At 37.2% G+C, this 16,109-nt stretch overlaps 1 protein-coding gene and 1 long non-coding RNA gene across 3 annotated transcripts in view; one reads left to right on the plus strand and one right to left on the minus strand.

Annotated features, from left to right (window-relative positions):
* Positions 1 to 99: 99 nt before the first annotated feature.
* LOC132127533 (uncharacterized) overlaps positions 100 to 16,109 on the plus strand; it is a 38,685-nt gene continuing 22,675 nt past the window's right edge. Inside the window, exon 1 of the long non-coding RNA XR_009427537.1 lies at positions 100 to 178. This is a non-coding gene — a long non-coding RNA (uncharacterized LOC132127533). The remainder of the gene's footprint in view (positions 179 to 16,109) is intronic.
* On the minus strand, positions 739 to 16,037 carry LOC132127110 (hyaluronan and proteoglycan link protein 1-like). Of its 2 annotated transcripts, none has more exons than XM_059538745.1 (5): positions 15,900 to 16,037; positions 8,402 to 8,545; positions 4,046 to 4,408; positions 2,982 to 3,284; positions 739 to 2,770 (listed from the first exon to the last, which is right to left on the minus strand). In XM_059538745.1, exons 2-5 carry the CDS (start codon positions 8,505 to 8,507, stop codon positions 2,481 to 2,483), a joined length of 1,062 nt encoding a protein of 353 aa, XP_059394728.1. In that variant the 5' UTR covers positions 8,508 to 8,545; positions 15,900 to 16,037; the 3' UTR covers positions 739 to 2,480. The 2 variants fall into 2 exon arrangements, with proteins under 2 accessions (XP_059394728.1, XP_059394727.1); XM_059538744.1 differs by lacking the exon at positions 15,900 to 16,037 and adding an exon at positions 9,074 to 9,473.

A 16,109-nucleotide genomic window follows, 5' to 3' on the forward strand; every position in this document is an offset into this window, starting at 1 on the left:
TCACAAAAATTCCGCGCTTATTCTGACAAAAACCGCCGCTACCATAGTGTTGACCGAAAGAGGGCGATGTAGCGGTTTTATTTTTCTTCTTCCTTGCGCGTTGACATGTGGCGGTAATGAACAGAGACCTGCTCTGTTTCGACGACTTTCTAGTTGACAAATGTGCTAGCATTACAAGGTGAGGACTTGAATTTTTAAAGGTGAACATTGATTTTAAGATTTCAACTCTTTTTTAACTCTTTCAAGCTTGGTTTGTTTTCTGAGAGATCTGACAAGCAAAACAACATTTAGAATACGACTGGCCGTTTTTTTTTTTTTTTTTACTGGACCTGAATAACTTTAAATACACTGTGGCAATGGCCATCTTTAGTTAAAGTAGTTTTGTGGCATTCCAACTTGCTAGTCATCTTGTGTAATTCTTAAACTGACCAAACGTTTAGTTGCTTAATTTTGTCTGAGAAAATGGACCAAAAGTATTAGTGACTCTATTAGTAATGAGAATTATCCTTGGAGAAAACTAGTCTCTGTTAGATTCTTTCTCTGTAAATGAGAAAAATCATGATGCTTAATATGGCAGCTATATGATGGAAGTACCACTTTTAAAAGGTCCAATTTCTATTTTCCTTGCAATTTCTTTATTTTGGCAGAGTGTGAGAAATGCCACAGACTGTGAAAAAAATAGACCTACAGTTACATATTTTCTCAATGTGCTTTTCTAAAAACAACCAAACCAAATACGTATTTGACTGATTGTTTATTTTTTTGGGTCAAGCGGGGTTTCCACATTGATACAGTCAAATTATCCCTTTAATTATACTTTATGTACATGAAACAAGAGAAAAAAGTTAACATTGTCAATAAAGACATGTTTAAAACATTAAGTTCTAAAACTGATTTTGAAGATTTGTAAACAAGGCACACCTACAGTTGCCAGAGTCCAAACAACATGAATAATGAAATGAATGTGAATACAGTATTTTGAAACGACACTTACACAACACAACTTTATTTTTCCTTTTTCCCCCGTGGAGCTGGTCATTTAGTGTAGTGGCTGAAACGCATAACCTTGAGTTCTAAATTGGCTATGTTGAGCCGATTATGGTAATAATAATAAGAGGAAGAATAAAACATCAAGTTGTTTTTGTTTTAGCTTGGCAGTCTGTTTTAATGGTTAATTTCCAAATGCCATGGCTTTGACATGTTCTTCTGAAGGTCTACTGCTTCATAGATTAATAACGACTGAATGCAGCATGCTAACTATGCACTTTTTTGTTGTGCCATTATTTTCTTGCGTCATTTTTTTCCAACAATAGAAAATTAAGTTCATTATGCTGTTTTTCTTTTACTAAGTAACACAAAGTGATCATTAGCACTGTTGTCTTTTTTTACCACTTCAGTCTGGCTATTTGTAAACAGTAACATGCATAGACCAAAACTACTCATTTGGCACCATTGCTATGGGCTGTGTTTGAGGATAGGTTTTCTGTGGTTTCATGAATTGATCAGAAATACTAAAAACAAGTTCTAGAAAACAAACTAAAATTTACTTTTGAAACACAATGGTTTTGTTATTATGTCTGTAGAATGACCAACAGATTTCTTCATCGTCCTGAATGGAAAGAATGTTTGACAGTGATGAGGTCGATACAATGGAGCTCTTAATTTCTTACATTGCATTGTAGGGGAGGCATTATATAAACGCATAATTTCAAGAAAAAGATAATTAACATACATTTATAAACACTCTACTTGTATATTTCAATAGTTAAAAAAATCACATAACAATGTTTTGTTTCTTAGCAATGCAACTTATGACTCAACATTTGGATTTGGTCCACACATGAAACTAAATATTAAAAGGTATGCTTTGAGAAAATAATACAATACAGCACCCTGTAAGGATGGCAAAAGAAAAAATTGTTCATTGTGCCATGGCTGTACTGTATGGTGTTTAGCACTTCCGTTGAATTTGTTTTCCTGTTAACAGAAAATATATTTTACACATGCTATTTATATGGAATATGATGTTCTTGAATGATAAACTAAGTGCCCATAGGTATCAGTTCAAAGTATTTAAGTTTTGCTGTCATTCTGTTCTAAAATCCGTCAAGCTACTGCATGCTAAATGGAAGAGTACAGTGTGAATTTCTTCTGCATTCTCACCAAATATCACTTCCTTCAGCACTGCTGTACTGTATAGAATCATTCAGACCTGGAACCAGTAGCTATAATTTCTGCCGACCCAATATATACTATTTCTGTCCTGTTGCTGTCTTGTAGCAAAGTCCTGATTTTGAAGGAAGAGGGCACCGGAGGTGCCAAATCCTACAGAATCTTTGCTTCAAACAAATGCCAGTCACTTATTTTATATTCAAATCCTTCTGTATTACAGTATCTAGAGGCTTTGTCACAGTTTTAATGCACTCAAACTAACTCCTTACATTATTACGCTTAGTTCGTGAGTTATACAGTTGGTACACTCAGTTGTCGCTCTTGTAGCAGTAGACGCCGTAGAGTTTGTGCTTCTTGTCTGGGAATCCAGAGAAGCGGACAGCAGCCTCCGTAGGACTGCAGCGTCTGCGTGGTCTTGAGATTGGGTAGCGTACACTGCCGTCTGCCAGCCAGCCTGCATCACAGCGGTCATAGCCCAGCAGCTTCCACGCTGCGTACATCTGCCCGACTTTGGCGATCTGAGCACCATCCTTTTGACATGCCCGCACTGCCTCATCATACTTAAGTTTGAAAGGGTGTATCAAATAATAAAAACGTCCTGAAGAAGGGAAAGGAGAAAAGTGTTTATTCTCGAATAATATGCTGTAAGGGTATTAAACATGAGGAAGAGAATTTTCATTAGAGATTCTTTGCATGGCTGAACTCAATTAGTTTTTTTCCTTTCATACATTATGCATCACATCAATTGCTTTACTTTTTTTGTTGAAGCTAGCCTATTTTAGATATTTCAAACAGTGGGGAGGACAAACCTTTGTAGTTAGAGGTGAAACAGAAGACATCATATCTTTCCTTTTGCTTGTCACGCATCCCATAATTCCTCACACCTGGAATGGTGTTTTTGCCTCCACATGGCTCTCTGGGTTTGGTGATGGGATATTGCACCGATCCATCACTGAGCCACCCTGCATTGCACCAATCCAACCCATCTCTCCATGCATCGTACAGCTGGTCAAAAGATGCCACAATGGCATCCTGGTCTCGGCAAGCTTTCTCAGCATCAGCGAAGTTCAGGTTGTAACGACCCAGTCGAGGAAAATATGGAAAAATAATGCCTGTAGAAACCCAAAAACATAGGAATTTAAAAAATGCTCCCTGATTAGATCTGTGTAATCTGGCGATTAATCAAATTCTTGATTGATAAATTGGATGTTTTCTTCAGTGCATCATCCAAAGTAAATTAAAATTTAGATTTATTGTATGCAACTGAAATTATGCCAAGAATGCAGTGAGCAAGGGTCATATACTGTAAAAGTCCCATTATTTGGCATTGATAGCTCTTATGTCAGGATCTTGCTGATGGTATAGTTTAATAAGTTGTTCTACTCTCCATTATAAGACTATTGAATAGCGTTTACATTGCACACAGTGTGAAGAGAGTCAGCACAATGCTATTTCATGGCTAATTGCCTTGAGGAACAGCCAAGGATGCATAAATTGTGTATAGTATTGTGTGTATTATTCTGGAAAGAAACAGGCAGTCATACAATGGCATTGTCGCTGTTTTTTTTTTAAATCTGTGAGGCCCTTTTGTAGAGTTTCTTAAAAACTTGTGCTAACTTATCTACCTATGTTTGAAGGAATAGGTACATTTATTTTTAAAGGAAGCAGGATATGTACACAAAATATTAATAGAACCTAATGACAACTGTCAAAGACATGGTAGTGCATTGTAGTGACATTACCACACCAGCATCTAAATCTTCAGGAACAAAATTAAAACAACCTGTGAGACATTGTGGTAGTGCCTGGCTAAATGTCGTTAGAGAGACCAGGAAAATCCAGGTATGTTAGCAACATAAAAGCTATGCTTTACCTTGCAGGTCAAGTGAGACAACTACTGTATCATCCTCCAAGCCATCAATGATTTCACACTTATATTTCCCATAATCCTCCAGAGTGATGTCAGTGATAACTAGTGAAGCATCATTCTTGCCAGCATCCTGCAAATGTACACGGCCATGGAATCGACCGTAGCTCTTTTTGTGGAAACCCATAGCTACAAACACATCAATTTCCTTCAGGTAATCTGGAGTCAGTTTAGTCCATTTAATCCTCAGTTTGGGATTTGGGGGAGATGAGGGATCCCGGTTGAACTTGCATTGCAGTGTGGCATTGCCACCACGTTGAGAGATTACTTTAGGTTGTGCTGTGTCAACTGAGAGTCTGAGGCCATTTTCTGAAAGTCAAAGAAAGAGACATTGTCAGTCAGATTGTCAGTCAAAGAAATAAACAAAATAAGAATGCAGATTGCGACTGAGTTAATAGCCTTTGTTCTAAGGCTGCACAATAAATTGCATGCAATATTTAATGCACATCTTGTCAGTAAAGCCGGTTCTGTATTCAGTAATAAACAGTGTTGGGGAGTAACTAGTTACATGTAACGGCGTTACGTAATTTAATTACAAAATTAATGTAACTGTAATTAGTTACAGTTACTAAGAAAAAATGAGTAATTAAATTACAGTTACTTATGAAATTTTGAACGATTACAAAGTGGATTACATTTGAATATTTACACACATCCACATACAGATTTAAATGATTCCTTTCCCAAATTGCACTGACTACTCTGAGACATACCACCCTAATAATTTCCGGGATGAGGAAATACAGTCTGGTTCGTAGAATCCAGTCATAAAAACGAAATGCCTAACGCGGACGGAATATCCCACATTTTGGATGACTAAATCAAAAGTAGGTCAGTACACTTGAATCAAAACATGACATCGACTAGTGTCTGTGAATATTAAGCCCCAAAAATGCAATATATGACTCCTGCACATTCTGCGTGTCTGTGGAAATCAGGCGCGGACTGGACACCGGGAGAACCGGGACAATTCCCGGTGGCCTGGCAGCCGATTTTGCCCGCTATTTTAATATCATTATTGTATAATTGCCTGCCGAATGTACTAAAGCGATCATTTGCGAATCCGCCATTTGATAATTAAATCTCTAATAAATCAGGAAGTGTTAGTCATGACTCGCGCGCTCTCCGTGCCTCCGGTTTGGATCAGACTCAGAGTAATCAATGAGAGAGAGAGAGAGAGAGAGAGAGAGAGAGAATAGACTGCTGGAGCAGAGAAGCAGAACTATACTGTTCAGGTCAGTTTCATCTGTAAAGATGCTTTTTTGTCTTTGTTTTTTTATTTAATTAATCAAGCAGCAGCACGTTGCTCATCAGTCATCACTCAAAATACTATATAAAGGACATCATTATTATCTGTTGTGATGTTACAGTAGTAATTTAGCTAAAAAAAAAAACAGATTTTTTTATAGGTTTAGGGGGAGCTACGACAGACAACAACACAACCCTTACGAAAATTAACGTTTTAATATATTACTATAAATCCAGAGAAAATAGTTACTATTGTTTAACTGTGATAACCAAAAATTTTAAATGATTTTACAAATTGAGTTATTTAAAAATAAATACAAATCCATTTGCAAAAAACAAAACAAAACAAGGTTATTGTATATAGGCTAAAAAAAGCATGGTCAATTTTTGTAAGGGAAAAACATGACTCGTGTACAGTATTAGGATTTTTCTATAAAGATATTGTAGTATTGTAGAGTATTGTATTGTAAAGTATAGTTTTGTTCAATCTTGAGTATTAAAGTCATGAGAGAGATGGATAACAGGGCAAAATAAAGAGACTGAAGAGAAAAATGGAAGTGAAGGTGCAGTTCAGGAGAGAACTTTTATTTATTTTGCATGTCCCCAAACTAAAGATTTAAACCTTTTTTATGTCAGGTCCATACAAAAAATAGTTTTGTCCATGAATTTGTTTGTATGAGTTTGAATTTTCCAGTCTGAATTGTTTTCCCAGTCCGCCCCTCCTGTAAATTAATGGCAAAGACATGGTTTCATTTACTACACATAGGCCTACTGAAGCTCGCAGTGTTTTCAACCTCTGCCATCTCAATATAGGAGTACACGAGCACATAAACATAATTTCTAGAACTGCTCTGTCACTTCATGTGCATTTTACTTATTTTGAGAAAACTATCATCATATACAGAGACAGCAGTTTCAAAAAAACACCAATGTTTCAGGAGTTTATTACACAGGATGCGACACATGCTTATTAGATAACTGTATTTGAGTTGATGTATATGCTTTTATTTATTATTCTTTAATTTTCACACATTTAGAAAAGTAATCAAAAAGTACTCAAAAGTAATTAGTTACATTACTTTAATAAAGTAATTGAAAAAGTTACACTACTATTACATTTTAAACAGGGTAACTTGTAATCTGTAACCTATTACATTTCCAAAGTAACCTTCCCAACACTGGTAATAAATCACCTGCGCCCTTTCACATGAAGAAACATTTACTACACAGAGCCTTTGTTCACTGACAAGCTGCACAAAACCACAATCAAATATCTCATGCAATTTATCATGCAGCCCTGCTTTGTTACGATTTTTTTTGTCCCAATGCCTGTTATATTGGTTAGTGTTCAATAACTTAAGGCGTTTCACAAAGATGATAGCTTGAGTGCATCCTTGTCTATTGCTACAGACTTTTGTGGTTATGCAAACTCATAAATCATTGTGTTGTTTAGATTTCAGAGAAATGGAAACTCCCCTACATGTTTATGACAAACCTCAAGAGTGGCTGTGTAGGCTCTTCCAATGAAGGCACTCTAGTATGTGTTGCAACCATTTTAGTGCACAAATAATTAGAGAAATGTGTGCCAGTGTTTTTTTTTTTTCTTTTCTTAAATCCATCATCGAAAAACTACATTATTGCACTTGTGTACCTTTTGTAACCATAAATAGTTCAGAGTAAAGGTTGTAGCCTATGATAAGCTTGTCTCAGTTTGGTGGGTAACATTTTACAAAATGGGATATGAAGAAAATAGACTGGCAAATTTCCCAGATGGGTTCTGGGATCAGTAATCACAGAGAGAAGAAAGGTAAATATAGAAGAGTTGAAGAGGGCTTTTAATATGGTCCATGTTCACATTGCTGGTTTTGTTTTTCACTTATGCCATTCCTTAAATATAGTTGCTTTATCGGTTTCTCATTGATGTACAGTAAATAATGCAATAAATGTAATCATAGAGAAACAACTGTGGAGGTCATGGAAACACTGTGGCCTGCTCTCAGGTTCTTAAAGATTTTGCTATTCTCTAAAGTCATCTGGTTCTCATAACTGCATATTCGGGTCCCAATGGAGACATGATTGGGGTATGTGTCATTCAAGGTAAAACCATGTCTTCATTTATAGTTAAATGTTAGAGGAATTTGAATGTCTAGATAAAACTCTACCATACTCTTCTACTCTTACATACTCTTACTAGGTTAAAGGATGAAGACTCTCAATGTCAAATAACCTGAGTTAAGACTTGGGATTGCCAAATTCCCAACAATGCCCTGTTGGGCCTGTACATCTGGTGAAAACCTGCATGTTATCCAGTCAACCAAGACACGCTGCAGCTAAACTACAGTTAAACTTAACTTATGCTACAGGAATGCTTCTTTATCAAAACTTCAACCAAAAATGTATTACAAGCACTGGCACAGTGTCCTAACCAGGTGGGATGCAACAAGTTTCCATCTATAATGTGCAAGAAACCATGTGATTTCACTTTGGGCAACTTAGCATGGCCCTAAAAAGAAATAGGAGATTGAATCCAAGCTACCAAGTCTTATTGTGCATTAGATGTGGTTGATTGGGTAAAAACAGATTAGCATTGCACTGATAGCTGTTATAAGTTGTGAGTGAATCATTCCTGGCCAGGGCACAATATATTATTTTATACTAATTAATAACTATTGTATTGTATTGTTGTTCACAAACCAAAAACTTATTTTGCAGATGATGTTAGGGAGGCTGATATACTACTATAATCAGATATCAGCATGAATAAATATTGAACCCCAGTAGCTTATCAAACATTTAACACTTGTAGTAAGTAATTCCAGCCACTTTGCGTCCTGTGATGGGAGCCAGAGGGTTTCGAATCACCTAAGTCGACACCCGATGAGATAATTACGGTAAGTGTCCCTGTTAAGAAATGCTGGAGGGGGAAACACCATTTTAGGGGATGGGCAGTACAACCCCCTCTATCTATCTGTCTCAATTTCTCCCTCTCTTCTCCACTTTTTTTACTATTTCCTCTCACACACAATCACAAACGCACATTTCCCCATCTCTTACCTGAGATGTATATAGTCCTGTAGTGTTCCAGGTCACTGTATGCATCTTCAAAGCTGTCAGCTCGGCTCTTGGAGAGAACCAAGAGGAAAAAAAGAAGGAAGGTCATCTTGATTTATAGCACCGGGGGCGTTGGGGGGTACTTCACTACATGAGAGAACACAAAATAAGGGACAGTCAGACGATATGCATTTTACAAAGCTATTTATCTGCTGTATGTCAATCCAGGAAGGAGACGTTCTTTAGAGTTGTATTATTAGGCTTTACTAAAACAATTTGGAGTCATTTTCTGTGGAGTTTGAGAGAGAGAGCTCAGTTTTGTGTGACTTGCACCAGATCCCCTGCACATTTCCATCTGCAGTGAAACTCCCCTGTGCAGTACTGTCACACAGACATTAGCGCATGCTGTGTCCTTTTCATCACATCTCCCAGAAATAAACTCACACAAATAGGACAAGGTACATAAATGACTAGGACTGGTAAACTTTTCATGCATGCATAAATCCCAATTAACACCAGTGCTGCAGAACTGCTTCCTGTACCTTTCACCTTAAGAGGCACCGAAGTGTGAGGAAAGTGCAGTCAAGATGGCACAAACTAGCACAAAACTTTGCTGGCACACTTCTACAGCACAGACAGTCTCCCTACAGACTCAAAGCTCAGAAAAAAACTTACCATCTTAAGGAGCGTGTGCTCCCGGCCACTAGCACATGTAAGGACAGCTACGCAAAAGAATGTGTAGAGTCTTCTCTCCCTCTCTCTCTGCAGTCACTCTGATTGATTCGGTTTTTCTTCACTCATTTCAGAGTGCTGACGCACTGAGGTAGTTCCTCTCTACTGCAGTCAGCAGAACTGCTCTGCAGAGTAGCCAACCCCCCCAGACCCAGCCTGCAAACAGTCATTACGCATACCAGGAAGCCACCGCTGATAACAATGAGGACTCGCAGATGCAGTGCCCTCTCCTGTGACAGATAAGTTAGGACATTACAGTGAGCTTGCTCAACTGTGACTAGGTAAAATCATATCTTGCAGGAGAAGGATACCAAGTCCTCTGTTGCAAAATGATTAAATAAAACCATAGGATCTCCAGGAATTGGAGGGTCTGCTATGCTAAATTACCCTATGAGGCCACTTTATAGCACAATTGTTACAGCTGAAAGAATCTGTTCCCACCCAAATGACCCTAAGGCCTTTTTAGTGTAACGACTGTCAAACATGCACTGTTTTGCAGGCTGACGGTTAATCAAACACACTAACTGTGCTGTTGACAGAGAACACTGTTACAAATCACATTCCTTTGTGACACTCCATTGTGTACAGTGAGGTCAAGGACAGGGAAAACAATCTGTGCCTTTAGTTTTCAAATGTGGGTAAACATCTTAAATGCATAGACTGCAGTTGATCAGAAAACAGCAGTGGCTTAGAAACAGTGCCAGACCACCAGCTAATTCACATAAGCATCACAATAATCTTAGTCTTGCACAACTAGAGAACTTATCTTCCGAGAAGAGGCACAATTATGAGAAAACTCCCTCATTGTTGAAATCACTTGCCAGGAAACGGTTACAGATTTGATGGTTGAATTTGCTTTAAGACAGTCCAGTGTAAAGAGTGACTAAATACTCTGATGCTCCTTAACCTTATACTCCTCTTGTTTTTGGACATTTAAGCCAGGTTGCTGTTACCACCTTGACATAAAATCCCATTCTTAGCAATAAGCAACAAATGAAGCTGCCAAAGCCTAACAATGGTCTTTAAGCAGTATAATAGTTGCCTGACCAGGTCTCTTGCAGACTCATTGTACAGTGGAATATGAGTGGATAAGCATGGTGTAATTTGCACTTGTCAACAATCTGTAGTCTGGGACAGGTCCTGATTAAACTCGCTTGTTTAACTTAAGCACAGATTGTCCCAGTAGTTCTGCAGACTTTCCAGTCCTCATATGGAAATCCTTTTTGCAAGACCCAAAAGTTTCCTTTGTTATACTTTGTTTAGTTAACTGGGCTTTTTAGCAAGTGTCTTTTAGTGTCATTTTAAAGTGATGTTTTGACAGTAGTAGATCTGAAATTAACTTCCCTGAAGTAAATAGTACTTTTTAATGACTTGGGGTTGGCTCATAAATGACCAATTTCAAAGATAGGAAAGCATGTGGGTTTTTGCATATAACTAAATATTTACAGTCTTCCCTTGGAACTTTTGTTAGAAGTAAATATGTTGCTAGACAGTGTAGATCAGGAGACTATACACACAATTTGACAATATACACAGATTGACTACACAATGTTCATTGGAAATGGAGTCAACACAGCCTGGGGGGTCATTTTATGATTTTACTTCCCAACAACTCACTCCTACTGGTTCCCGAGCAGCTGTGAAGCACAAAGAGATTATGGATCTGATTTAGCCAGAACCTTGTTTCCCTAACGTGCCAAAATATAATCCCTTAAGTGGTTGATTTAAGTAGTCACTGGTGATCACTTACTATATTACTACTTACAATTACTATGAGGGCTAGTTTGGCAGTAGATCAACAGATGTGATAGCAGTTGTGTTTCTCTCCTGTTCATTCACTAAGTGCCAAACAAATATATAGCTTCCAATGATCATGCATTACGCTAGTCAACTTGATTTCAACTAATGATTTCTTTTAGAAAACTTTACGTATAATGGCAGTTAGTCATAATAAAAAGAAATTTATTTTCACAATTGATAGACCAATCTATACTACACTGTATCACCCAGACTGATTAATCTGTCAATATTTGGCCATTTTATTCTAACTTCTACAGTACTTACAGAACAGAGATGTCCTTTAGAGATTCTGATAACACCTGATAACAGTATCAGAGAGTAAGCTCTAATTTAAATTTGAGATGAATGTATGTGCGTTAAATGAGGATTTGTCTGTAATGTGTTTGTTAAATGGGTTAACTATTTTTGTCAGGAAATGCAGATATAATTGAACCGCTTAAGGCAGTAAACCTGCTGAGTCCAGTAGTCCTGTGCAGATGGCAGTGGTGATTTCCAGGTGAATGCAAAACAGTTCAACACAAATAGATGCAGTGTAAACCTGTGATTTCAATGACTCATGTTTAACCTTATGTTTGTTTCTACAAAACACCCAGCAACCTCATATTAGTATAACATCAGTAAGAAGACTGTTTCCACCCTTCAAACGATTCGCTGTCTTTGAAGGCCATGGCATCTCTCTTCACTAGACATTAGACTGATGACATTGAATGAATGGGATCCTAAAATCTCCCATTTATAGATCATAGAGATCAGACTTGCTTCCTATTTCTGTCCCTCAGACAGGTTCTGCTAAGGTCCTGTTTAAGTTATTGAGGACAGTTTTACGCGAATTTTTTTATTTAGAAAAAAGTAAGCACTTTACAGCATAATTCCAGTATTAGCATTGTAAAAAATTGTGGATGTAACATTTATTAAAATCACCACCATGTCCTACAGTCTGCTGGTATAAGATAAATGTAGTTATAGAAAGATATGTTTTAGATTTTAAATATATATTGAAAATTCTGGCAGTAATTTTAAAATATTCATATAGCCCAATTTTTCAGACCTTAAAATTCTTTAATAAGTCTTACCTAAAACATTAATTTGTTTCAGGCAACACTGATTGAATTTTCTGCTTCACTTTTAATTTTCCAGGCTGATTAACTAAAAGTATTTCTAAACAGTGCCTAAAGACCCACTGACACTTGTGGAGATTTAGGCACTAACATGCATAAGACTGGCCCCATTGATGGGGTAATTGGATGGGCCATTACACAGTCTTCGGCATCCAAAGAACCACTCCCAAAAACAAAAAAGTTCCATGTCACAACATCTAAAACCTTTCCATGTGTTTTCTCTAGGGGTCAGGCGTGTGTTCGACCCCCATTCACTGCAAGCACTCAATAAAGTGAGTTCATTTCATGGACTCATAAGTCAAATCCATTTGTTACAGGTGCCATATGCAGCATATTTGTCTTAAAATCTATTAGTACACATGGACATGGTTTGTAGCATTTTTTTGCATGCTGTGAATCAAACAAATAACAGACTTGGGGAAAAAAATAATTCATTATTTATTCTATTTTATGTTCCAAACTTGCTTGCCATAATGGTAAGTGAGATTATATATTGTTTTCTGTGTTATAGAGCCGGGTTAAATAGGGTTCCTTGATCTCTATTAAAACATATTCTAATGTTTCACTGTATTTATAAAAAAAAAAAAAAAAAAAAAAATGAAAGGTCAGAAAACAGTTCATCCATTCATAATGAACAATAAGGAGATGCTCTGTTCTGAATAATACAAAGAGTCTTTCAGATATTTTCTACTATTTTGTGATGTGTGGCAAATGACAAGAAAACACAATAATTTGTGAATATACAAAATAAGAAGTTATCCAGTTCAACATATGTTCACTTCTGTACATTGTCAGATGAACATATTAATTGTAAGGTGATCTTTAAAGAACCCTTTTTTTGCAGTTTGATACAGTAATGGTCTTGGACGTTATACTGACACATACTGGTGATTGATGCAGTTTCACGCAAACATTTTTCAGTTACTAATGCCATTTTAGAAATATTCTATTTACAGGTGTATTCAGCTGGTCATGTGTTCTCAATGTGGCAGCCAATTGAACATCTCATCTAGGGCACTAATATGACTTCAATCCTAATCTCAGGAGTGGACATCATTGAGGGCCAAACAATGACTTTTATATTTATATTTATTAAAATCTTTGCTTGCACCAATGAAACAATGGAATTGATTCCAGGGATGCAAAACATAATCATTATCCTAAAATAAGTATGTTTGCTGTACTGTGGCCACTTGAATTTACATGAATATTTGCTGTATGCAGCTATATTTTTGGCAGGTATTGAATGCAATATTTTAAGTGGAAAAACATATTGCATCTTTAACGTTGCATTCGTTTACTTCACACACCATTAATTTAATGGTGGGTGAAAACGCCAGTTGTGTAAATATAACCTTTTCATTCAGCTTACACATGCTCCTAACTGTTCAGTAAGTATGTTCCATGTTCGTTAAAGACAATGTGCCTCCTATTCATAGACTCCAGCATGAGGAAGGGCTCTGTGCTCAGAGCATAAAGAACCTTTGACTTGGCAGCACTACCTGGGTATGTTAACAGCAGTGCTCATATCAAAAGGTGGACTCATAAAGCAAGATTGATGGACAGCAGATGGACTTTTTGATCAGGCAGCAGGTAGAATTCCTGACAGCTGGACACTTAGAGGGCAAATAGATTGCTATATCTATTTTATTTGAATGCTAAATATTCTGTAGTTCAAATAAACTCTTAGTTTGAGAGAATATTTCCTCTAGAGTAACATGGGGCGGGTTTGTGACGGCCCACCGTCTGTGGGTTTTGACATCACCCTCGCACCACCTTAACACACAAAGAGTCCTCAGTGCATATGCATAAACTATAACCGTCTCTCTACCGCATCTCCAACCAATCCACACCATGCCTCAACAACCCGGATACACTCCCACATCTTAGTGTTAAGACTTGCTATCTGCATCTCCAAATAGATAAATGAAAAATTCTGTAAGGAATGGTGCAAAATACTGTCTAGTTACTCTAAACAATAGAATGCATGCAGAAAATTGATATGCCGAATACAATGAAAAAATGGTTCTTCAAAACCAGATGTTCTTTACTAAAACTGCACTGCAGAATTAATCTCTGGACTAAACACGGCAATAGTTTTACTCTAATCCAGTTAACAGCACTGGTCTAAGCATGAAATGAACAATGTTTAATATGATAAAACAGACTCTCTGAATGATGCAACACATTAACCTAGAGGAGACCAGGGGTGAAATGAATTGCATCACCCCAGGCCACCCTCCACTACATGACAGCACTGCGGAGAATGAGGATGAAAGGTCACTTGGAAAATTAGCTGGTTTAACGTGTTCTGCCAACCATGTGAGGAAAAAGTCAGAGTTCAACCATGGTCATCACAGACCACCAGACACATCTTTGAGAAAGCTGGCGATGTGACCTTGAGATCAGCAGTCAAACAGCTGCCAGACACTAAACCAACACTAAATAGCAAACAAGGCAACATGCATTACGTTAACCACCACTGCTGAAACAAAGGTGCTGCCAAACTTAAAGACAGGCAGATGGAAAAGAAAATATGTAGTTGCAGATGTACATACATTTGTAAACTTTTAGCATGTCATAAATGACATGATTACATGAAAGTGCATTGTTTCAGCTCCAGGTCTGTCTATTTTCAACTTGGGTAAAAAAGTTGAGCAAGTTTCATCATAGTGGTTCCCTGAAGCTCCAAACTGATAGATGGCAAAATCAGCCCTCCATGCAATACTGAGTGCTTCATTCATGTGTCAAATATAGCCACAGATTATTAATTTATACTTTTACAGTGTTGGCCCCCAGTATTTGTTTAACCAGCAGTTCCTTCACAGCACTTTTGCCTGTATTGAAGTGGATCCTCTCTATGCGTCTTATTTTGCCCTGTAAGAACATTCTGTTACTGCATCGACTCAACAAGCAGGCTTTTCACTCTGCAGAATGTGGGCTACACTCACTGGTCTCTTTGGAGCCGGGCTGTCTCATAATTCATTGAGAAATAACAAGGGGAAGTTGTTTTTGTTAATGTTGATGGGAGTATTCATGAATTGACTCAACTGCTGGTAAACCACTAAACAGCCATAAAGATAAAACAAATTGAAGGAGAGACTGAGACCAAGATGTGGCCAACTTGAATGCAGTTCTTATTAAATCTCAAGAGGTTGCATAATACTGAGAAACAATATTATTAATCTGTAAATAATACTGAAAAACAAGTTTACACGCTTTTATTTATTTTATTTTTTTTTATTTAAATTTTTTACATTGTATGCCGTTGTAAATGCATTTGATTTAGGCCTACTTAAAAAAAAATTGGTTAAAGATGTGATGAACACTAAATATTTTCTTTCCAATACTTGTTTATGATTTCTTGTCACATGACAACAAAATGGCTTGTGGTATGTTGGTTATACCACACTGACACGTTTTTAAATATTCGTATTTTAATATTTGCAACAAAGTTTCCTCATGTTTTTTTTTAAAGAAATAATAATAAAAGTTTATTCCAATGTAGCTACTACACCTACATTTTTCTTTAATATTAGCCCTCATAACATATCAAAAGGAGTCACTTTGTATAAAAAGCATTTTAATGTTTATTGAGCGTCACGTCATCGATATTTCCAACATATTTACGAACTATTTATGTTAAAGTTATAGCGTATTTCCAAATTCACGTATGCAACAGTTTACGGTCGGTCACTAACAATATCGGTTCTACAGGTGTTTTATTCGTATAGCAAAACTGACGCGTCTTTTCTTAAACAGCCTATGTTGTGTTATGATCACTAATAACGCGTACATTTACTGAACAGTCTGTCTAAATGAAGAAGGGATGTGTAATGACAGGCTCTTACCTTGTGAAGCAGAGCTCTGCGTCCTGCTGAATGATCACTGGTGGGCTCCAGCATCACAAATGCTAGCAGATTTTCAGACACGTCACAGAACGAGGCAGGCAGACCCCGCGGGAAAACACACGCACCCGCCCGCGCGCGCACACTGACAGTGAGAGGTGCTGAGAGAGACGCTGTGCGTCATCAAGAACGTTACAAAGTTACAGTAACACA

Source organism: Carassius carassius, chromosome 45, assembly GCF_963082965.1.
Source record: "Carassius carassius chromosome 45, fCarCar2.1, whole genome shotgun sequence".
NCBI lineage: Eukaryota > Metazoa > Chordata > Actinopteri > Cypriniformes > Cyprinidae > Carassius > Carassius carassius.

What these genes read in the sequence shown, in the direction of transcription:
- LOC132127110 (XM_059538745.1), bottom strand. Translation starts at nt 8,507, where the DNA reads ATGACCTTCCTTCTTTTTTTCCTCTTGGTTCTCTCCAAGAGCCGAGCT. An exon ending in CAGGACTATATACATCTCAG is followed by an intron (nt 4,409 to 8,401) that starts GTAAGAGATGGG and finishes TTTGACTTTCAG; the next exon opens with AAAATGGCCTCAGACTCTCA. An exon ending in TTTCACCTCTAACTACAAAG is followed by an intron (nt 2,771 to 2,981) that starts GTTTGTCCTCCC and finishes TCCCTTCTTCAG; the next exon opens with GACGTTTTTATTATTTGATA.